Here is a 24,416-nt window from a genome sequence, read left to right on the forward strand (position 1 = left end):
GAAAGTTTTTTTTCTTCTTTTTAGGTGAGTAGAGCAAAAAAATAAATTGATCACTCCGTTGCCGCTGGAGTGTGAACGGTTATTTTTTCTTCAGACTTAAGTTGTGGCCATCATTGAACTGCCTCCTTGACTGAAAGAAAGGAAAACAAAAAAACAAAACAAAAAATAACAACCTTGTGCAGAGCAGTAAGCGTAGCCAGAAGCTGTGTAGTGGCAGCAGGAGCAGGAGTAGCAGCAGCCATGTCTGAAGCAGTGTTAGCTGTAGAGGCAGCATCAGCAGTAGTGGCTGACGCCGCCAGTGTCTTGATAAGGGTGGGCATGAGCCTGCCGAGGCAGCCCACTGCTGCCGCCTGGAGTGCTGCCACAGCCTCGGCGGCCACCAGGAGGCCCTGAGTCACAACCCATGGCTCCTCACCTGAGGGAGTTAAGGGAGAGCCTTGATTTATTTCATATGTAAATGTTATATTATTATATAAAGATAGGAGTAACAAAAGATCTTATAAAAGGTGCAATGATCAGGAAACATGTTTCATATCACATGGAGTAACAGAGTTGGCAGAGCTGTCAAAACTTGTCAACACCAGGACAGCTAGTGATATCCATGGACAAGGTCAAAGAAGTCCTAGAGCCTAAAAGAAGCATAAATACATCTATTAGAAAGCAGGACACTGGCAGCTATCAATTGCTTCCTCTTAAGATTCAAACAGTACTGTCCCGATCCACACGGAGGAGGTGGGTGGGCACTGCTCGCCTCCACCACTTCTTCCCGCAAGCTGTTCCAGGTGTTAATACTTCTATGTGGAAAACTAAACTTTTTCAAGTCACTCAAACAAGTTCCTTTATTAAGTTTCTTTCCATGTCCTCTCAGCCCCTGCGTTCTCACAGGTGAGAAGAGATCATCTCTATCCACCTCATCAAACTTATTTACCAACTTATACAGCATGATCAGATCTCCTCTCTCCCTTCTTTGTTCCAGTGTCGTCAAGTCCCATCTCCTTCAATATGTATTCATACGTCATATTTGAGTGGCTGAGTGGTAGCGTGCTGGGTCCCCATTCACCGCGTGATGGACGACACAAGTTTGAATCCCCACACTACCACCTCGGATTTTTCAGTCACCACCGAGTGGCTTAAAACTACCCACATGCTGTCCTGAAGACCACCCATCATCCTGGACTCAAGAGGAAACCGTCCAAGTTAACCCTTTCATTGCTAAACACTCGTAGCGAGCATTAGGCGTATTTGCTGGTGGCGCTAAACGCTCGCTGTGAGCTCCACCTGCACTCAAATCTCCCGCGTATGAGAGTGTTCCAACACTAATTCTCACAACACAGGATTGCTAATTGAGTGAGTTCTTCACTAAATTTGGTGAAAAATCATATCAGCCCAACGTGGCAAATCTACGGACGAGTAACTGGTGGATGTTCTTGCCCAATATAGCGGCATTTTTGCATAGCTTCACCCATCACCTGACTGATTCTTTGACCAAATAGTTGTAAATATTGCAGTTGGCAATACTCCCTTGCAAGAATCTGAAGAAAAGATGTCCGCAGTTACCTCAATATGGCTAATCATCCCGCACACACCGATGTAAATGTTAACATTCAACACTCCCTAAACATGCATGTATGTACATCCTCTGGACCCACCGAAGAGGCGATGCTTCTGGCATTTTGCTTCAGCTCGGTGGGACGACCTGAGGATGTACTTTTCCGATTTCCCGTGGAATGATTATTGCTTCCAGGATAGAGACCCCTCTGTGTGTGCTCAGCGCATCACAGAGGTGATTGTCTCTGGAATGGAGGCATACATTCCTCGTTCTTTCTCTACTCCTCACGCTAAAAAGCCTTGGTTTAATCACGCTTGTTCTCGTGCTGTCAATGATAGAGAGGTAGCTCACAAAAGATACCAGAGCCTTCAAACTAATGCTAATTATGAACTTTACATTTCTGCCCGAAATCGTGCCAAATCTATTCTCCGACTAACCAAAAATTCTTTCATTAATAGAAAATGTCAAAACCTTGCTTGCTCTAACTCTTCCCGGGACTTCTGGCATCTACCCAAACACATCTCCAACTTCACTTTTTCATCTTTCCCTCCTTTACTTAGTCCTGACGGCAGCACCGTCGCCTCATCTATCTCTAAGGCTGAACTCTTGTCTCAAACCTTTTCTTAAACTCCACTCTGGACGATTCTGGGCATATTCCTCCTACTCATCCCCCCTCTGACTCCTTTATGCCTGTTATAAAGATTCTTCAAAATGATGTTTTCTATGCCCTCTCTGGCCTCAATCCTCAGAAGGCTTATGGACCTGATGGAGTGCCTCCTATTGTCCTTAAAAACTGTGCCTCCGGGCTGTCACCCTGCCTGGTCAAACTTTCGCCTCTGCCTGTCAACATCTACCTTTCCTTCTTGCTGGAAGTATGACTTCACACAGCCTGTACCTAAGAAGGGTGACCGCTCCAATCCCTCAAACTACCGTCCTATTGCTTTACTTTCTTGTCTATCTAAAGCTTTTGAATCAATCCTTAACCGTAAGATTCAAAAGCACCTTTCCACTTCTGACCTTCTATCTGATCGCCAGTATGGGTTCCGCAAGGGGCGTTCTACTGGTGATCTCCTAGCCTTCTTAACTGACTCTTGGTCATCCTCTCTTAGCCGTTTCGGTGAAACTTTTGCTATTGCGCTGGACATATCAAAAGCTTTTGATAGGGTCTGGCACAAATCTTTGCTTTCTAAACTACCCTCCTACAGTTTCTATCCTTCTCTCTGTACCTTTATCTCCAGTTTCCTTTCTGACCGTTCTATTTCTGCCGTGGTAGACGGTCACTGTTCTTCCCTAAATCTATTAACAGTGGTGTCCCACAGGGTTCTGTCCTATCTCCCACTCTTTTTCTGTTGTTCATTGATGATCTTCTTTCCAAAACGAACTGTCCTATCCATTCCTACGCCGATGATTCCACTCTGCATTATTCAACTTCTTTTAATAGAAGACCCACCCTTCAGGAACTTAACGACTCAAGGCTGGAGGCTGCAGAACGCTTAGCCTCAGACCTTATTATTTCCGATTGGGGCAAGAAGAACCTGGTGTCCTTCAACGCCTCAAAACACAGTTTCTCCACCTATCCACTCGACACAATCTTCCAAACAACTATCCCCTATTCTTTGACAACACCCAGCTATCACCTTCCTCAACACTAAACATCCTCGGTCTATCCTTAACTCAAAATCTCAACTGGAAACTTCATATCTCATCTCTTACTAAATCAGCTTCCTCGAGGCTGGGCGTTCTGTACCGTCTCCGCCAGTTCTTCTCCCCTGCACAGTTGCTGTCCATATACAGGGCCTTGTCCTCCCTGTATGGAGTATGCATCTCATGTGGGGGGCTCCACTCACACAGCTCTTCTGGACAGAGTGGAGGCAAAGGCTCTTCGTCTCATCAGCTCTCCTCCTCATACTGATAGTCTTTACCTCTTAAATTCCTTGTAATGTTGCCTCTCTTTCTATCTTCTATCGATATTTCCACGCTGACTGCTCTTCTGAACTTGCTAACTGCATGCCTCCCCCTCCCGGCCCCGCTGCACTCGACTTTCTACTCATGCTCATCCCTATACTGTCCAAACCCCTTATGCAAGAGTTAACCAGCATCTTCACTCTTTCATCCCTCACGCTGGTAAACTCTGGAACAATCTTCCTTCATCTGTATTTCCTCCTGCCTACGACTTGAACTCTTTCAAGAGGAGGGTATCAGGACACCTCTCCTCCCGAAACTGACTTATCTTTCGGCCACCTCTTTGGATTCTTTTTAGGAGCAGCGAGTAGCGGGCTTTTTTTTTATTAATGTTTACTTTTTTGTGCCCTTGAGCTGTCTCCTTTGCTGTAAAAAAAAAAAAAAAAAAAAAAAAAAAAAGAGAGGCATACATAACCGACTCCTATAGATCTGGACCTCCTCTTTCCAATGGTGTTTTTGGTTTTTAGCTGTGATGAATAGTTTTTGAGATACAGAGGTTAACAGAGACCCCCCATTGGGCTGCCCGACTGCACCTGAGGGGATAGTCGCGTTCGCACCCCACGCAAGGAAAGGGTTAATCGAGAAGGAGTTCCGGGGGGCAGCATGAGCCAAGAGAAGATGGCGCCACTATAAACACTTGCCTGCGCCATGACGGGCTGGGACCGACTACCATCCAGGCCCCTCAAGCAAGCTTACCGGTGCTATAGGCGTAGACAAAAAAAAAAAAAAAAAAAAGTTGCAATTCTCTTTATTCTTTCCAACTTTCTGATATCCTTCTTTTTGTGAGGCAACCACACAACTGCAGCATATTCAAGTTTTGGTCTTATCAGTGTTGTTATTATTTTCTTCATCATTTCTTTGTACATATAATGGAATGATGCCTTTATATTTTGCATCATCCTGTAGGTTTCTCCAAACAGCTTGTTTATGTGCTTTTCTGGGGATAGTGTGTCTTGCATCATTACTCCTAAGTCTTTTTCTTCATGTACCACCTTTAAGTTTTCTTCTGTATTTTTTTTTTACTTTTCCCCATTTCCATAACATGACATTTGTTTGCATTAAATTCCATCTCCCGTAACTGGCTCCATCTATACACTCTATCCAGGTCTTTTTGCAGTTCTTCACAGTCTTCCTCCATCCTCACTTTTCTTATTAACCCCTTCATCATGAGGACGCGTATACTGCATCCTTGCGTGCCCCGTACCATATCCGAGGACGCACATACTGCGTCCTGGCTCGCTTTAGCCAATATACGAGTTATTTTATCTCTATATTTATGCTTACATCTCAAAATTATCAATTAATTTATGTTTCTTTATGTGCACCATTCAATTCTGCATGTTTTCATATATAATACATAATGGTTATGTTGCATTTATGGCTGAAAACTTATATTCAATAGCGACATTTGAAATTTGGCGCGCGCGGTGATCCTGGATACGGCGCGGGGCTCTGTTTTGGCCCGGCCGTAGTGAAGGGGTTAACTTTGCTGGAAGGCTGACAGAGGAGGTGGACGAGGTGACAAGACCAGGAAAAATATGAAGAAGGGAAAAATAGACCGACTAAGCTAAAGTTCAAGTCACAAACGGCAACCCTAAACAAAGCTAAACCAGATGTGACGTGCACCACTGAAACAAAACGAGCAAAAGGAACAGAATTGGTGGGAATAGAACAGTGCAATTATAACATACATAGAAAGACAGAATGGGGAAGAGTGGTGGAGGGGTGGTGATACTGGTCAAAACTGATTCAAAAGTGTTAGAAGTGAGAGCAGGACCAGATAATACGGAAATTTTAATTGCTCTATTACAGTTGAAATGCAGTGAATAACTGACAGTAATGGTGACGTATGTGCCCCCACACACAGCAGCTGGACTAACAAAATGTATAACAATCTGTTAGAAGGTACAAGTAAAGCGTTAGAGGACATCATTAGAAATAGCAGGAATGTGATTCTAGCACGGGACTTCAACTGTAAAAATGTAAAATGGGAAAAATTTGAAGTGTAAGATGGAAAAAACACATGGGGAGCTAAAGTATTAAAACTGGCCACAGAAAACCTCATGACACAGTGGGTGAAGGAAGGGATGAGGTTTGGAGGAGAGGATGAATCAGCAAGGCTGGACTTAATTTTCACTTAAGGAACAGACTTGTTAACAGAAGTGCAACATGAGTGCCCACTGGGAAAAGGTGACCATGAAATATCACAAATAGAAATTGACAAAGAATGTGAAGAGACTGGATTAGAGAACCATAATGAGAACAGAAAGAATTACAACAAAGCTAAGTATAATGAACTGAGAGCTTTTTTGGAACAATAAATTGGTCAGAAATGAAAAAGCTGAGAAAAGTACATAAAAAATATGACCACTTCCATAAAACATACAATGACGGTGTGGTAAAGTGGGTGCCCTACTGTGTGATAGAGAAAAGAGGGAAAAAAGAGTGGTTTAGCACAATATGTCTGGGAGCAAAGACGAGGAAAGATGAAGCTTGGAGAAACTTATAAAGGAGAAGGAATGCCACAAGCAGGGGAGGCTATCAACAAGCTAGAAATGATTGCGCCAAACTGAGGAGAAAACAAGAAAAAAGTATGAAAAGAACATAACAGAAAAATGTAAGGACACAAAACTTTTTAAAGACATGTAGATAAGAATTTGAGGAAAAAAGAAGCTGTGAATATGATCAAAGTGGGTGACCAAGTCTGTGAGGATACAAAGGAAATCGGTGAAATATCAACCCCTTCAACACGAGGATACGTATACTGCGTCCTTGCGTGCCCCGTACCATATCCGATGATGCGCATACTGCGTCCTGCCTCGCTTTAGCCAATATATGAGTTATTTTATCTCTATATTTATGCTTACATCTCAAAATTATCAATTAATTTGTTTCTTTATGTGTACCATTTCATTCTGCATGTTTTCATATATAATACATGATGATTATGTTGAGTTTGTGACTGAAAACTTGATATATTCAATAGCGACATTTGAAATTTGGTGCGCGCGGTGATCCTGGATAAGGCGCGGGGCGCTGTTTTGGCCCGGCCGTAGTGAAGGGGTTAAATGAAACCTTTCAGAAAGTGTTTACCCAGGAGACAGAATTCGAAGAGAGGAATGAGGAGAGAAGTGTCAAGAGAATGGAAAACATGTAAGTGGATAGAGAGGAGATACTGGGGCTGTTGAAACCACTAGATGGTAAGAAGGCAATGGGTCCAGATGAAATATCAGGCCAAGTACTGAAAGAGTGCAGTGAACAGTTACTGGAACCAGTTCATGACATTATAATTTGTTCAGTCAAGATCGGGGAAGTCCCAGTACAGTGGAAAAGGGCACATGTGGTCCCATTATATCAGAGCAGAAACAGAAAAGAGCCGCTGAACTATAGACCGGCTTCTCTAACAAGCGTCAAGTGCAAGCTGTGTGGGAAGGTAATTAAAAGACAGTGTCGGACCGTCTGGAAAGAGAGAAGATAATAAATGAAAGTCAACTGGATTCAGAGAAGGCAAATCTTGTGTCACAAATCTAAGATGTTTTCACTCAAGAGTAACAGACACAGTGCAGGAGAGAGACGGACGGGTGGACTGCATATTTTTGGACCTGAAAAAGGCATTTGATAAAGTTCCACATAAGAGACTGCTGAGGACACTAGAAAATAAAGAAGGATTGGGGAGAAAAATGACAGAATGGATGAAAAATTACCTAGCAAACAGAGAAATGAGAACCGTGTTGAAAGATGAACTATCGGATTGGAGAGAGTCACAAGTGGAGTGTCACAAGGATCAGTGTTAGCGCCTAGAGTGTTCTTAATAAACATTACTGAAACGGCAGAAAAAGCAAAGAGTTACACGAGTATGTTTGCAGATGACGCCAAACTGCTTAGGAAAACAAGAGATGATGATGATTGTAATAAGCTGCAGGAAGATTCAAATGAGATAATGAATGGAGTAAAGAATGGGAAATGGAGTTCAATTAAAAGAAGTGTCACACAATGAAAATGGGCAAGATAAAGATAGACCAGGTGGTGTATAGGATGGGAGGGACAACCATCGACACAGTGAAGGAAGAAAAGTCTTAGGAATTACAATACAAGATACACTGGCACCTGAGAAGCACATGAACAAGATACTCAGAGAAACACAGTCTGCTGCAAATATTGGAGTGGCATTTCACTACTTGGATGGGGACATGATGAAGAAAATAATGACAACCCTGATCAGCCCAAGGCTAGAGCATGTGGCAGTTGTTTGGGCACCACACAAGGAAAAGGACGTAAGGAAACTTTAAAGGATTCAAAGGACTGCGACTAAGATGGTGCAAGAACTATCAAGCCTGCCATACGAGACAAGATTAGAGGAACTGGGCCTACCAACACTGGAAGGAAGAAGAGAAAGAGGAGACCTGATAGCGGAATACGAGTGGAATGGAAGTGTTGGATGGAAAACACAGCAAGAAATTGAGAAAGGGGACTTGTTTGAAAGACCTTAAGAAGTTCAGTTTTCCAAACAGGAGTGTGGATGCATGGAATGGACTTGGCAAAGACATTGTTGAAGCGGGCAGTGTCCATAAAATGAAGGAAAAGCTGGACAAATATAGATTGGGAGACAGGACTGACCCAGCTTGAGCTCAGGCACTGTATACTACTAATAGGTATATACAAATAGGTAATTACACACACACACACATTCCTTCATTAGGTGCTCAATAAAAACTGGCACAGTGCCTAGGGAGTGGAAGAGGGCAGAAGTGGTACCTATATACAAAAGTGGAAAAAAGGAAGAGCTCCTAAATTACAGACCGGTGTCTCTGACCAGCGTAGTATGTAAAATATGTGAGAAATTAATAAAAGAACAATGGATGAGATTTCTGGAAGAACATAATCTAATCACAAACAATCAATATGGGTTTAGGAAAGGCCGCTCATGTGTGACAAACTTGCTGAGCTTTTACTCAAGAGTGACGGACAAATTACAGGTAAGAGACGGATGGGTGGATTGCATTTACCTAGACTTAATGAAGGCATTTGACAAAGTTCCACATTCAAGACTGCTGTGGAAACTAGAAAATAAAGGAGGATTGAGAGGGAAAATGAAGTGCTGGATGGAAAGCTACTTAAGAGGAAGAGAGATGAGAACCGTGGTTAAGGACACTAGATCGGAATGGAGAACGGTGGAAAGTGGAGTGCCCCAGGGGTCGGTTTTAGCACCAGTACTCTTCCTAGTCTATATTAATGATATGCCAGAGGGAATAAACAGCTACATGAGCCTGTTTGCAGATGATGCTAAACTGCAAAGACATATAAGAAACAGTGAAGACTGCAAGGAGCTGCAAGAAGACCTAAACAAGATTTGGAAATGGAGTCAGAAATGGGAGATGAAATTCAACGTGAAGAAATGTCATGTTATGGAAATGGGAAAAAGTGTAGAAAGACCAAAATGGACATATAAAATGGGAGATGGTGAAATATTAAAGAAAGTAAATGAAGAGAGAGACCTGGGAGTAATATTGCAAGATTATATGCAACCAGAAAGTCATATAAATCGGATCTTCGGTGATACATATAACATGGTGAGAAATATAGGTATAGCATTCCACTACATGGACAAAGAAATGATGAAAAAATTAATAACTACTATGATCAGACCTAAACTAGAATACACGGAAACAGCGTGGTCTCCACATATGAAGAAACACATTGTAAAACTAGAAAGAATACAGAGGATGGCAACAAAAATGGTTCCAGAACTGGGGGGACTGACATATGAAGAGAGACTAAAGGAAATGGACTTACCAACACTAGAACAAAGAAGAGAAAGAGGAGACCTAACACAAATATATAGGCTATTGAGTAAAATGAAAGAAGTAGATAACGAGAAATTGTTACTAAGAGAGGAACCTTCCAGCAGGAATACTAGAGGACATAGTAAAAAGTTGAGGAAGGGAAGATGCTCAAGAGACATAAAGAAATATAGCTTCCCACAAAGAAATTTAGAGGTTTGGAACAGACTAAGTGAAGAAATAGTATCGGCAAAGAGTGTGCAGAGCTTCAAGGAAAAGTTGGATAATTATAGATACGGAGACGGAACCACACGAGTGTAAGCCCAGGCACTGTAAAATTACAACTAGGTAAATACACACACACACACACACACACACACACACACACACACACACACACACACACACATCACACCATCACCAAAATTTGAAGCAGTCTGATATCATGTAAGTACGTACATTATTAACTTAATAGCTAATGTTTCTTTCCAAATCAAACAAGTTTATATGATTCTAAGTTGTTCAGGAATTCTCTTTTATCATTTTAAGTTTTGGCTTTTGAGACGGAAGTGAACTTTTGGGGAGTGCACAGAAACGCATCTCAATGTCTGTAATGAAACTGAAATTAAATCGGAAAATTCACTTAGATTATCAAATCTCCACTTTACTACAAGCAAATTTGGGAGAACAGAAATTGCTCCTAAATTGGAGACTTGGTGATCGCCTCATACTCATATTATACCTGTAACAATACCGCCCCCCACAAGGCCCCTCTGGAAACCTGCCAGTCTCAGTGCCTCGCAGTCCGTCACTAAGAGTGCTGTGCGGCTCAAATATACATATGTATTTCCCGCCATATAAGACGCACCTATAATTTGTCAAGGTATATTCAGAATAAAATATAAAAACTCCACATTTTCCCTGAACTGAATGTATATGCAGTATTACATTTGACCATCTTGCTTACAATAATGACTATGATACTGTATGTTGCATTGAAGAGTTACAGTGCTCTTATCCTGAGCAGCTGTGACTTTGAAATGGTAAACAAAAGGGTTGGTTGGTAGATTCACTCACTGTGCAGTGTGCGGGCGGTAACTTTCGCCGAGCTGCTGAGAAAACTAATCACACAAGGATGCTACATTCAATGGGCAAGCAATTGGTCTTAATCTTGACTTTCAGGGATTGTATAGCTACTTTCAAGTAGAAATACAGGTAACTCTCGATTTACGCAAGTTTGGTTTATGCGTTATTGAAATAACACGGGGTCCAAAATCCAAATGAATGTTTAATATACACCTTTTTTTTCACTTATACGCGATATTTTATGGAGTGGCCACCGGATGTCTCACGCAACTGGACTCACACGGCGCCGCGGCCACACAGCTGAGCTCAGTTCTTCCCACGCGCCACTTGAACATCAATACAGTACCCACGCTACTCAACAACAACAACACCTTCGCTGCTGTGCTACCACGAGGGGAAGGGCAGCCAGAGGAGGAACCACGAGAGGGAGAGGAGTCAGAGTGATACAGTAGGCAATAAAGGTACAAACCTACATCTTGTTTGATTTACATTGTTTTTGATTTACGCAACCTCTTCAAGGACACTGAGGAAAACAAGTCTCCTGAGAGATATCAGGAGCCACAGCTTTCCCCAGAGATGCACTAACAAGCAGAATGACATTAAGGAGACCGTTTGAGCCAAAACTATTCATGAATTCAGTTCTGAATTTTATAAAAGAAATTTGGAAAAAGAACCCAGAAGGAGTAGCTCAATATATGCATACCACAAGTTTTATTTACTTATCATTTTTTTTTTTTTTTTTCTTTTTTTTTTTTTTGAGGGGGGCAGGGGGTGCTGCCCGTAGCGCCGGTAGGCTTTCTTGAATTTTTTTTTATAACCCTACCCCACTAGTGGCACAGGGGAATTTTATTTACGGTGGCTGCCGGGATGTGACTTAATACAACTAAAAATACAACTCAGCAAAGAGGTACATACACACTCACAGAAGCACATTTCTACACACTAAAACTTACTCTCGTCACACAGCACACTGACGGCAGTATCAAGGACCAGCTGCAGGGAGGGTGTTGGTAGAGGCGGCAGGGAGGGGAGCGACGCAGTGCGGTTGGACAAAAGACGAGTGAGCATCAGTAGGCAGTAGAGGAAAGTTTGGCGGTTGTCCACTGGTTCCTGTTTGTTGGCCACTCCACGGCAGAGCGTTTGAAGGGTGTTCTGCAGCTCCTGGGTGTCCTCACTTCTGTTTGGTGTGAGGAAAGAGGTCAAACAAGTGAGGAGCATGAGAAGAGGTACAGTAAGGTCTTGCACCCACAACTTCACATCTAACAAATTTGTATCTTACTTCACTGTTGGACCTCCACTCATATTTGTATCCAATGAGGGAATTTCTAATCTAATTAAAAAAATCCATCCTGGCACTCAATTCAAATCAGTCACCACCTTGGCCGAGTGTGTGATGCAACTGTTGTCCAGCCTCGTCTCACACTGCCTCTCCCTAGTCTCCTCCTCAGTCCTCACCAGACATACATAATGTTGTGATGTATACCTGCCTCTTCCTGTTTAAGTGGCCTGAATTCCCATCTAGCGTGCAGGTGGCGGACACTGATTCACCCATCAACGAAAGCCCACCCGCTCTTGACATGATCAGAGAGGCTGTGGCAAGGATGAGGAATGGAAGGGTAAGTGGTGTCTGCATTATCACGGACGACTTGCTCAAAGCTGGAGGTGAGGTCATGACTCACAGTGGTCTTGACTACCGTAGGACAATCTGGTACTGTCAGATACAAAATCCATGTAACCTTTCAGTTTGGTATACCGCCAGATGTCAGTTTACTCACACAAAAATTACGGCCGTACCATAAATCAACCCCTTCGACTGTTGAACATCGTCGGCCATTTTCTGCTACCATAAAACTTGAAGGGTTTTTTCGGAAGGGAAGGGAAGGTGTTGGGAGGCGACATTGTTGTAATCTGGCAAGGGGTCAGGACAGGCACAGCTTTGTCAGCACATTCGCATACTTTGTGAGTCAATCCTGCATTTCCTTCACTAATACAGTAGCACATGATCCAGGATTTAAAAAAAAAATTATTTGATCTAATATGAATCAGCAAAAGATTTTAAGTAAATGATTAAAAATGTTGTTTAAAACTTTAGGGTTGAATCATGATTTTTAACCCTTGCCGTGTCATCACACCTGCTTAATTAACTCAAGCAGGTAGTCTTTTGTTATAGCTCCAATGGGGCTGAACTCTTTTCTAATGTCTCCTTGCTTGACAGGGTGGTAGCGGAGGGCAGAGAAGTGGTAGCAGCGGACATGTGTGGACTCCTGGCTGACTACCTGGAGGTGTGCAAACCCAGGCCGCCAGGGATGCCAACCCTATCACTCACCTGATGTATGCAATTATACCTGTATATTTACCATTCAATAAACTACTTCATTTGTGATTATACATCGAAAAATATACAATATATAAAAAAATAATGACACTAATGTGTGTTGAGTGCTCCAATCATCAAGATTTCCATGTAGAGGTGTTTACAACAGCTACCAACCCAACCCCTAGGAAGGAAAGGGGTTGGGGTCCACTTATAGTACCCAACAGCGAGGGGACACCAGGTAAGGGGAGGGGAAGGGGAAGGTGGTGGGGGAGAGGTACGGTACTGCTGCCATTCCGCTCCAAGCACAGCCACCAACCGACCAACTCACTGTCACGACTTTGTCATGTCCTGACCTGAGTGGACACGACCCTGTCATGTCCTGACCTGAGTGGACACGACCCTGTCATGTCCTGACCTGAGTGGACATGACCCTGTCATGTCCTGACCTGAGTGGACACGACCCTGTCATGTCCTGACCTGAGTGGACACGACCCTGTCATGTCCTGACCTGAGTGGACACGACCCTGTCATGTCCTGACCTGAGTGGACACGACCCTGTCATGTCCTGACCTGAGTGGACACGACCCTGTCATGTCCTGACCTGAGTGGACACGACCTTGTCATGTCCTGAACTGAGTGGACACGACCTTGTCATGTCCTGAACTGAGTGGACACGACCCTGTCATGTCCTGACCTGAGTGGACACGACCTTGTCATGTCCTGAACTGAGTGGACACGACCTTGTCATGTCCTGAACTGAGTGGACACGACCTTGTCATGTCCTGAACTGAGTGGACACGACCTTGTCATGTCCTGACCTGAGTGGACACGACCTTGTCATGTCCTGAACTGAGTGGACACGACCTTGTCATGTCCTGAACTGAGTGGACACGACCTTGTCATGTCCTGACCTGAGTGGACACGACCTTGTCATGTCCTGAACTGAGTGGACACGACCTTGTCATGTCCTGAACTGAGTGGACACGACCTTGTCATGTCCTGAACTGAGTGGACACGACCTTGTCATGTCCTGACCTGAGTGGACACGACCTTGTCATGTCCTGAACTGAGTGGAAAACTAACATTTCAAGCTCCACCCACCCACCTAACCCATCTCTCTCTCTCTCTCTCTCTCTCTCTCTCTCTCTCTCTCTCTCTCTCTCTCTCTCTCTCTCTCTCTCTCTCTGTGAGAAGCAAAAACAAGATGAGGAAAGGAAGGAACTTGTTGACCTGACCTGACCTCACAGGTCACACATCACGCTGGCAAAATATGTCAGCATAAGGATATATCATAATTATTATTACACCATTTAAGATTAAAAGTGGTACTCATTATGGGACTTATGCCACAAGAAACTTTTTACAGGTCCAGTTTTACAAAACAGGAAGGCCGACGCTCTGTGCTGTTCTAAGGTGCACGCCCGCGGCTTTATTGCTGCACAGCTGCATTAGCAACCTTGAGGCTACGAGCACCACAGCCTTTACCACCCGGGTCAACCAGAAGGCATACCAGAGCGATACCCGAAGCGGTCTTTTCTTTTCTTTCTTTCTTTTTCTTTTTTTTTTTTTTTTTTTTTTTTTTACAGCAAAGGAGACAGTTCAAGGGCACACAAAAAACAAACATTAATAAAAAAAAAAGCCCGCTACTCACTGCTCCTAAAAAGAATCCAAAGAGGTGGCCGAAAGATAGGTCAGTTTCGGGAGGAGAGGTGTCCTGATACCCTCCTCTTGAAAGAGTTTAAGTCGTAGGCAGGAGGAAATACAGATGAAGGAAGAGTGTTCCAGAGTTTACCAGCGTGAGGGATGAAAGAATGAAGATGCTGGTTAACTCTTGCATAAGGGGTTTGGACAGTATAGGGATGAGCATGAGTAGAAAGTCGAGTGCAGCGGGGCCGCGGGAGGGGGGGAGGCATGCAGTTAGCAAGCTCAGAAGAGCAGTCAGCGTGGAAATATCGATAGAAGATAGAAAGAGAGGCAACATTGCGGCGGAATTTAAGAGGTAGAAGACTATCAGTATGAGGAGGAGAGCTGATGAGACGAAGAGCCTTAGCCTCCACTCTGTCCAGAAGAGCTGTGTGAGTGGAGCCCCCCCACACATGAGATGCATACTCCATACGAGGGCGGACAAGGCCCCTGTATATGGACAGCAACTGTGCAGGGGAGAAGAACTGGCGGACTCGGTACAGAACGCCCAGCCTCGAGGAAGCTGATTTAGTAAGAGATGAGATATGAAGTTTCCAGTTGAGATTTTGAGTTAAGGATAGACCGAGAATGTTTAGTGTTGAGGAAGGTGACAGCTGGGTGTTGTCAAAGAATAGGGGATAGTTGTTTGGTCTGGGCCGGCAACGGGTATCAAGTGCTCAAAGCAGGCTTCTATATGGACGCCTGGGCAGGCACCACAGGGCACTACCCTTTTAAGCTCAACAATGAGCCCGAAGGCCCACAGACGCCGGGCAAGTATGCCAGGCCGCCCCACTCTGAGTGTGAGTGGGGAGGATAACCAAGGAGTCAATGACAACCTGGCGCATCCGCTTGCGCAGTGATCTGTGGCTGTTTAGTTACACTGTGTTGCCCTTGCGAGCCAGGGGGGGGTACCTCCTGCACAGTGCATCCAGCGGAACCATGGGGAGGCCAGCCACAAGAAGTAAATACGATTTACGGCCAGCCCGCACCTCCAGATCGGGTTGGCCCACGGGACTCCCGAACCCCTGCGGGCCCCTTTACTTGCCTTACCGTAAGCATGGTAAAATCCTTCTTTCACATGTCGGACTGAGGGCGGTACTTATCCGCATTTCTTATTCCGCCCTCACTCCCGCAAGAGTGCTAGGGGACCCGCACGCCTTCTCCACAGAGACTCACCTAGCCCAGTCTGGATTTAGGCAGTCATCAAGGCTTAAGTTAGGGTTCGCACTGTGTGTTTCATTTAAACAGTCCTTTGACACTCCCGCCATTTAAACCCGCACTGCCTTGATTCTCGTCACTTCGATATGATCTGCAGCACTCAGCAAGTACGTTTATGTGCCAGTTGTTCTGCGAAGCACACAGCTTTCCTGCGAACCTTCGCACCAGGACGTCAATATCATTGCTACGTGCAAGCTGGGGCGTGCCTTACGGGTGCGGTACGCTGCCCGGGCAGAGCTTAGAGGCATCGCGCGGGCAATTTGAATGACTTTTGACGCCGCGCGACAATTTAAAAAATTTTTTGGGATAAAATGAAATTTTTTAAAACTCCCGGATACGGGCGAGGTCGGATACGGTGCACTCGGATAACTTAGAGTTTACTGTAGTTCAAAAGGCACATACTTATCAATAAAGATATTATTGCATTAGTTTTTATCGGAGCAATCTATTACCTTACAACTTAAAAAGGGTATAGGTAGGAATACAAAGTCAATTTTATGAGCGTTAGAACAAGTTAAGAATTGGCCAATGAGTGCGCAGCACCATCACCCAAGCAACGATGCCAAGTCTGCGAGTCCATCCTTGAATGTTTAGGCCCACCTGGTCTGGTGGAACTGACTATAGTCTGGGTGGATAGGTGGTCATCAGGACAGCATTTGGGCAGTCTCAGGCTACTCAGCACTGACTGAAAATTGTCAGCCTGTAGCGGCAGGCAGGACTTGAACCTGGCTCCTCCAGGGCACCGCACCCACATGCTGATCACTCAGCCACCACTCACTGTTCTTCCTCCCCTTCACTTTCTGAGCCCTCATGGCCTGGGCCACCCCCTAACCACCACCAGGTGAGTCTGGACACAGCAGTTACAGGACAATGGATTCAACTTTATGCCTTTCTGACTACATGAAGGAAAACCTTCCATCCTCCCCATCCAGCTCCAGGGGGGAGTAAAAGTGAGTAGTAAAGTATTCTTCAGAGTAACGATCAGTTCTTGCTAGACTCAACCATGAGAGGAAAAAAGACAAGGTGGGAAGTATAAGGCTCTTTGCTCCCTCCTGGTCAGCCTCTTGACTGCAGTGATAGGCAAGGGTTGCTGCCTCCCTGCCACCGGGAGCACCACTTGGTGACACCAGCTCACAAAACTACCGTATTTGACTGCTTATAAGACTCACTTTTTTTTCCAGAAAAAAGACCCAGAAAATCACCCTGCCTCTTATAAGGTGAAGGTTCAGTTTTTGTTTATTGGCTAGTGAAGTTTTTGTGGTACACTGCCACTTAAATTGAAGTAGATGTTTGTTCACCAAACCTCTCCGCAAACGTACAGTACCCTCTCAAGTTTCGCGTTTGCTTCATTCTGAAGGTATGGCGCTAAACTCAAGGATTGCGAAACTCGAGGTATTGAAATACATGAAAAAGCACTTATTGGTTCCGGCCCGTGGAAAAAAATTACTTTTTTTTCAACTTGACTCTTGTTATCACAATTTTTTTTTACTTTACTCTCTTGTTATCTCAAAATACGTACCTTGGTAATAGGCAGAAAATAGGAAGTAAGAACAGTTTGTTTTCAAGCCACAGTTGAAGGCGGCTGCCTTACAATTGGCTGGCAGTTCTGAATACACGCTTGTGATCCACGTGGTGTCGTCTGCTAATGTAAGGGTGGTTGCTCACAGTCACCTGTGGTACAGTTGGACAAACCTATAGCTTCTGGTAGTTTTCTGTGTGTTATGGTATAATCTGCTAACTCTTTCTGTTATATATCATCAAATCACTAACATCATGATTGACTTTTCAATGCCTGTTGAACGTAAACTGCCTCCGCAATCGCAAAATAGCTCGCAGAGAGGTTCAACTTGCTTACTGCTTCCATATTTCCCTCACCGCTCACAAAGACCACAAGTGGACAAAAAAGAACAAATCCAGGCAAATTAACACTTTTAATGCTGTGTATTCCCACAGCGTGCATGCGTGGTGGACAGCAGAATGACTAATTTCAGCGGGAAGATATTTCTTGCAACACTGGCCAGTGTATAGTGGACCTTCTTCTTCTTTTGACCTGTAATGCTTTGTATTGCTTCTAGGTCCTCCTCCACACTTTTATGCTTCACAACATGCACTTAGGGCCACTTTCACAGTAATTTTGTTTGTATTGATTGTTACCAATGGCGGCGATCACCGCTCTAGTATTTCCACGTGAAACTGGCCGATGGGTAGTGATGTGATGTGATGTGATGGTGTTGGAGGTATTCCCTTTACAACGGCACCTCGTGGCGGCTGCGGGGTTAGCCTCGCCCCGCACCTTACCACACACTCTCAACACCTGTCGCTTTCTCTGCAGCCACCACTACCCCATAGGCCAATTTCATGTGGAAAACTATAGCGTCGATCGCTGCCATTGGTAACGTTCAAAACAAACAAAGTGACTGTGAAAGCGGCCCTTATTTACTTCACTGTGCGCACTTATACACTTCACCCTGAACTCAGGTGTTTTTCTGTTCTTTTCTTTCCCTGATTTTTGTTTTCTATGCCCTTTTGCTATTTTCCACTGTTATTTTTCACCGTCGCTGCCATGCATTACAGGTCAAAAGAAGAAGAAGAAGAGGAAAACATCACTGGGAGATCTGCAATTTTCATAGACTCGAAAAAAATGTTTTTTGGACTGTGGTTCCCCAGCACGGGGTGTTCTCTTATCTTGTTAATCAAGTAGTAAGCAAAGCAGCTCTGCCAGTCCATTTTACGAGTCTCTTGGTGGTCCATCTTCCATTGCTCCTCACTCCTCAGCCACTGCCGTCGTCTGTTTTTTTACATACACCCTTAGGTACCCACGCTCGTACCCACAACCACAGTTGCCCATAGTCCCAATGGTTGGACACCGCCTTTTAACCCTTAAACTGCGGAAGACTAAATGCCGGATATTTTTCCTTCGTGAGTTAATATTAACATTATAATAAAAGGCAAAAATATAACTCTAATAGTATGTCATCAATGAGAAAAATGTAACTTGATGTATTACAGTAGTTCAGAGTCGTACATGAATAATTAGAGCAAATAATAGGCCCTAAAAATTCGCACGCTTTCCAAAGTGCGGGAAAAATGTGACATGTCGGGTAGAATGAGGTGGAGCGGGTGGAAGTGGTGGACATCTGCCCGCGTGGCTTCTCTCTCTCTCTCTCTCTCTCTGCATTTGCTTGTTTGTTTTCCTCTCAATGTGCTCTTCTCTCTCTCTCTCTCTCTCTCTCTCTCTCTCTCTCTCTCTCTCTCTCTCTCTCTCTCTCTCTCTCTATCTCTCTCTCTCTCTCTCTCTCTCTCTCTCTCTCTCTCTCTCCGGGCTGGGCCATAGATAATAATTCTTACTGCCACACTGCGATAAAGATACGTCCAACAAAATACAGATATTTTTACACACACACACTCTCTCTCTCTCTCTCTCTCTGCATTTGTTTGTTTGTTTTTCCTCCCAATGTGTTCTTCTTCTCTCACTCTCTCTCTCTCTCTCTCTCAATCAGGTAATGAACTATAATGATGTAAAAATAATCTGATTTACACCATGGGCCAAGACACACACACACACACACACACACACACACACAGAGACACACACACACACACACACACGCACACACACACACACCTGTGTGCAAAGAGGCTTACTGTTACGTATTATATCCAAGTTATTATGAATTACACATGACATAATTCCTTCCTCCAAGTTTTAGCTTCATGTAAACTTTAAAAATTTGTAATCTAGTCTGCCTCGACAACCTCCATTTTCTCTTCCACTACCACGTTTTCTATTATGTTAGGATAGATTACTACCGGGTGGGTCAGGAGAGTTTCCAGGTGCCTCCTACATTTCCACAAACACTTGAATGAGGGCCTTATCGTAGAATTTCAGGCTCTGGTGAAGGTATGACTAAGTTGCCAGTGATCACGAGAACACATTTGAAAGGAAGCATGCCAGGAAAATTCAAAACATACGGCGCGAAAATTCATGATTATATAAGCGATCACATCGTCACGGGATCGGAGAGGCTTGATTATATAAGCGATTGCAGCGGTTTAAGGGTTAAGGCAGCACGCATGACGCCGACAGTAGGTAGATGTGACCCAAACATGTCAAAGGAGCGCAAAACTCGTGGCGGTAATGCGCGAAAGTCGTGATGGTAAGAATTTAGGACTAAGCGCTAAACTCGAGGATTGCGAAACTCAGATAGCGCGAAACTCGAGAGGGTACTGTAAACAAAGAGGCGATCACTGCTACGTCAACAACAACAACTTTTTCTAAAGTAACTATGTATAACAGTAGTACTTACTGCTACTTCATATAAATTAACAACAGTCAGGAAGAAAATTAGGTGACGATGCTTAACCATGCTTGTATGTAAACCAACTAGTGGACGGCTCCTTCCCACTCAGCCGAAGGTGCCGAATTATTGTACTTTACATCATATTAACCATTCTTAAGCCTCAAACTCTCGTAACCTACACAAATAACAATGGAAAGTTAAAAGAGTTAGCGTTAAGGCTTATTCATTGATTTGTCTTTGTTTTTTGCTGTAGTTATCGGTCGGAAACTACGAAAAAATGCAATGCAATGAGTACAATAGTTTGGCAACACTGCGCTCAGCCTGTGGCATCAGTGTTTACTGGCCCCTTGAAAGGTAAGAGCGCCGCACTGATCGTCTCCCTCCCTGCCATCAAGTATAAGTGAGTTTTCGTCTCTCCCCTTTGCGTTAATATTCATATGTACCATATATCCATATACATCCAGTATATTATTAATTAATTTGAGTGTTTGCTGGGCCCTTGGAAGGTCCGTTTGTGGGTATTCCCAGCAGTACGCCCGTACAAACTTTATACCCGATACCCTTCTCTCACTGTTGCAGTCTCCGCCATGTTTGTTTACTCCTCAAGGCAGTAGCCTCGAGTCTCTAAGAAGGACCAGTTCTGGCAGGTCCCAGTAAGTATCAGGCATTTTAAAGGTAAAATATTGGGATTTAGAGCTGCTTTCACAGTCACTCTTGGAAAGAATGGAGTCTAAGGCTCTTCGTCTCATCAGCTCTCCTCTTACTGACAGCCTTCTACCTCTTAAATTCTGCCGCCATGTTGCCTCTCTTTCTATCTTCTATCGATATTTTCATGCCAACTGCTCTTCTGAACTTGCTAATTGCATGCCTCCCCCCCTCCCGCGGCCCCGCTGCAGACGACTTTCTACTCATGCTCATTCCTAGACAGTCCAAACCCCTTATGCAAGAGTTAACCAGCATCTCTTATTCTTTCAGCCCCTTCACTGGTAAACTCTGGATTTCCTCCTGCCTATGACTTGACCTCCTTCAAGAAGAGTGTATCAAGACACCTCTCCACCCAAAATTGACCTCTCTTTTGGCCACTCTATTCTAATTGCTATACGAGAGCAACAGTTAGAGGGCTTTTTTTTTTTTTTTTTTTTTTCCCTTGAGTTACTCTGTGCTGTAAAAAAAAAATTGAGAGTATACAGTTACAAAATATAACGGCAGCTGTTTCTCTACGTCACATCAGTAACATTCTATGAAGACAACGGCCGTCGTTTTGGTGTTAACTGTTCTGAGGCATCCAGCCTTGAACCGAATCCTTCCTGCTGGATGGATTGCTTGTTAAAACTGTTGGGTAGTGTGGTGCAGCCATTACTGTAAAGTTTCTGCTCCTAAACCTCAACATGCAACTGTCATTGTCGAATGGTTGATGCTCTGATTGTATTTTTGAAGACTGTTGGCACTGACGAGCACCGTCCCCGCAGTGCATTACTGCCTCACCTCCAGACTCTTCACACAGCACGTCATGGTTCACAATGCAGTGGGCGTGTTCTTCAAATTTTTTGTGCATCAAACCAATTTTTCGGTTCGTTTGTTTCCAATATGATTAAAATGTGAAATCTATTTCCAAATGACATTATTCTTCTTGTTGACGTTCATAAGTCTGAAGCAAAATTCATCAGCCCCTCTCTAAATCATCAGCCACTGTGTTCATCCCACTCTTTTTTTCATTCTTCTCCTTACTTTACAATCACTGTCTTTTTTATTTTTATATCCATGTCTGCTCATGGGCGGGACTGTTCAGGACCATGTCAGGATTTAATTTTCCCTTGATGCTCTTTTGTGGATCTCAGTAATACTAACAGTCCTACATCCTACCAATAGGCACTCCCTTTGCTTGTGATCCAACTTACTCCTGTGTGGAAACATGGTAAAAGATTCATATTTTCTTTCCCTGGTGGTGCTGGAGGGTCCAGTTCCTAAAGACAGCACATGAGTAAAGTTGGTAAGATCAACTCCCTGATTGCAGACACTTACATTGTGTACGTAAGTATGATTACTTGTGTGCACTCAGCCACTTTCCCTAAGGCGTTATTTACAACATCTATTGCTTACGTTTTGTGCTGCCTCTTGTGTCTCTGAACTAGTTTGTGTGGTATGTTGCCTATTTGTATCGTACTGCCTTAGGTAATAAGTGTGTACACAGAATCATGAGATATCATTGGAATGACTTTGTCAAACCAACAACTACTCCATGAGACAGATTCAACATATATTACCCGCATAGTCTGTCAACGCCAACTCCGGCTATACGTGTGTGTGGCATGCTACCCAGAAGCCAACCCTGCTCATCGGGTTGTTTCTGTAAGAGACAATCCTGAGTGGTGGAGGCCAAGGGGACGCCCAAAGAGTTTGTGACTTGAACAAGTCAATAGATCTTGCCAGGGGGCATGTAGGATGAGAAGCAGCCTGCACGGAGACTTGCCCAAACAAAGTCCCCATCATAGGAAGGGTGGGGTAACATGCCCCCCCAAGTGTATGCCCCATCTGATTGATTGATTGAATGCCTACTTGTGCAAGTGGTGGTATGGGATGCAGTCTTGGTCATATCGAAGGTGAAGATATGTGTCCAGAACCCTTATATACCACTAGACAGGCTAAAGGCATTTGTTATTACCCTGAGATGGCGGCATTGGGGCCCACTAGCCTCTGCCATCAGCCTGGGTGTGTGAGAAGATCAAACAGCTGATCCAGAGAGTTCCATGGGGGAAAGTGATGATTAGCTTCCAATCTTTGCAGTGTTGATATTTTTCTGTTGAAGTCTAACCATGGAGCACTGAGGACTACAGTGAAACAAAGATCTGCAAAATGAGATGCTGCCAAACTTGATGCATCACTGCAGCTATAGAAGAACCATAACCATTACTACAACTACTACTGCTACCATTACTCTTTTTATTACTGCTTACCTGAAGTAGTTAAGATGGGGCTGCAGCTTGGCACTAATGAGCTCAGCAGCACGGCACCTAACAAGAGCCACAGGGGAGGAGAGGAGACCCTGGCACACCTGGAGGAGGGATGAGGGAGGGAGGAGAGCCACCAGCCTCTCCACCACCTCTACCACCTTGCGCTGTAGTGAGGTGAAGAACCGTCCTGTGGAAGTGGGAAGAAGAAACGGGTAACAGGAGAGATGGGAGAGACAATGGCAAAGAAGTTAATGCATAGAAGGTAAAGTTGGGGGCATGTGGCACAGCTGTGTGTAATATCAGCACAGACAAGTAAATGACTCCCTCAGGGAAAATGAACTGGATATTATGGGAATTACAAGAAGTTATGATGCAATTGTGTTCCTAGACATTGGGTAAGGAAAACATGGTGTGTGGAGGAAAGACACAAGGGAAAAACAAGGAGGGGGAGTGATGATGACAGTAAAGAAAGACCTGGGAGTTGAAGAAGCAATCTGTGGTAAGGGATGTGTCCAAGTGATAAAAGAATGAGTAAAACAGGAAGGAAGAAGAAATAGAGAGCGGTGTAGTGTGTGTTCCACCCAGGACAAGGTCTTGGGGCAGAGGAGAAAATGGGTGTGGTGACACACACACGTGGGGTGGTGGAGGAGCTAATACAGGGGAGAGATAACCTAGCCATGCTGGGGTATTTCAACTGCAACTTATATTTACTGTTTTATAGTTACAAGTCAGAGCCTCATGACGCCCAAGAGCTCAACAAGTCACCTGCAGATTTATCCTTGTGGAGGTCACAGGCAAAGTTCACGTTATGGAGGAGACACAAGGTGACCTCAAGCAGCTGGTGACAGAGGGACTGCAGCTCCTTTACCTCCAGATCTTCTTCCTCAGCATCGTACACCTGTCAGGGTGGGAACAGGCATGAGAGGGGGGGGGAGAGAGAGAGAGAGAATTACATAGAATTACATAGAAAATCAGACCACACAGAACCCATGGTCCAGACTAGGTGGTCTGTCCTTAAACCTAGATGAATCTTCACTAATCAGATGGCTCCAAAACGTTGCTTTTCTACTCTAGTTAATATTAAGTTCAAGGAAGTGACGGTCGAGCTTGTTTTTGAAGGAGTCAATCGTGTTACACTGGACCACTGACGGTGGGAGCTTATTCCATTCTCGCACTACAACGTTGGTGAAGAAAAATTTGGTGCAGTCTGAATTTACTTGTCTACATCTGAGTTTTATGCCATTGTTCCTCGTTCGCAAAGTGTCATCGATCATAAACAATGTTGATCTGTCTTCATTCGTGAAACCATTAAGTATTTTAAAACATTCGATCAGTTTTCCTCGGAGGCGACGTTTCTCAAAAGAGAACATGTTAAGGGTGGAAAGCCTTTCTTCGTAGGAATTGTTGCGCAAGGAAGGGATCATTTTTGTTGCCCGACACTGAACACCTCCTAATTTAGCAATGTCCTTCGCATGGTGGAGAGACCAAAACTGTACCGCATATTCCAAGTGGGGTCTGGCTAAACTATTGTAGAGCGGAAGTATTACATCTTTATTCTTGAATAAATAG

General features: G+C 44.1%; 1 protein-coding gene across 1 annotated transcript in view; it reads right to left on the reverse strand.

Moving 5' to 3' along the window:
* LOC126985197 (HEAT repeat-containing protein 1-like) overlaps positions 1 to 24,416 on the reverse strand; it is a 125,256-nt gene that overhangs the window by 52,845 nt on the left and 47,995 nt on the right. Inside the window, exons 13-16 of the mRNA XM_050839754.1 lie at positions 23,613 to 23,745; positions 22,851 to 23,034; positions 11,331 to 11,554; positions 174 to 415 (exon numbers count right to left, since the gene is read on the reverse strand). Coding sequence (XP_050695711.1) covers positions 174 to 415; positions 11,331 to 11,554; positions 22,851 to 23,034; positions 23,613 to 23,745 — 783 coding nt within the window. The remainder of the gene's footprint in view (positions 1 to 173; positions 416 to 11,330; positions 11,555 to 22,850; positions 23,035 to 23,612; positions 23,746 to 24,416) is intronic.

Source organism: Eriocheir sinensis, chromosome 59 (genome assembly GCF_024679095.1).
Source record: "Eriocheir sinensis breed Jianghai 21 chromosome 59, ASM2467909v1, whole genome shotgun sequence".
Lineage (NCBI taxonomy): Eukaryota > Metazoa > Arthropoda > Malacostraca > Decapoda > Varunidae > Eriocheir > Eriocheir sinensis.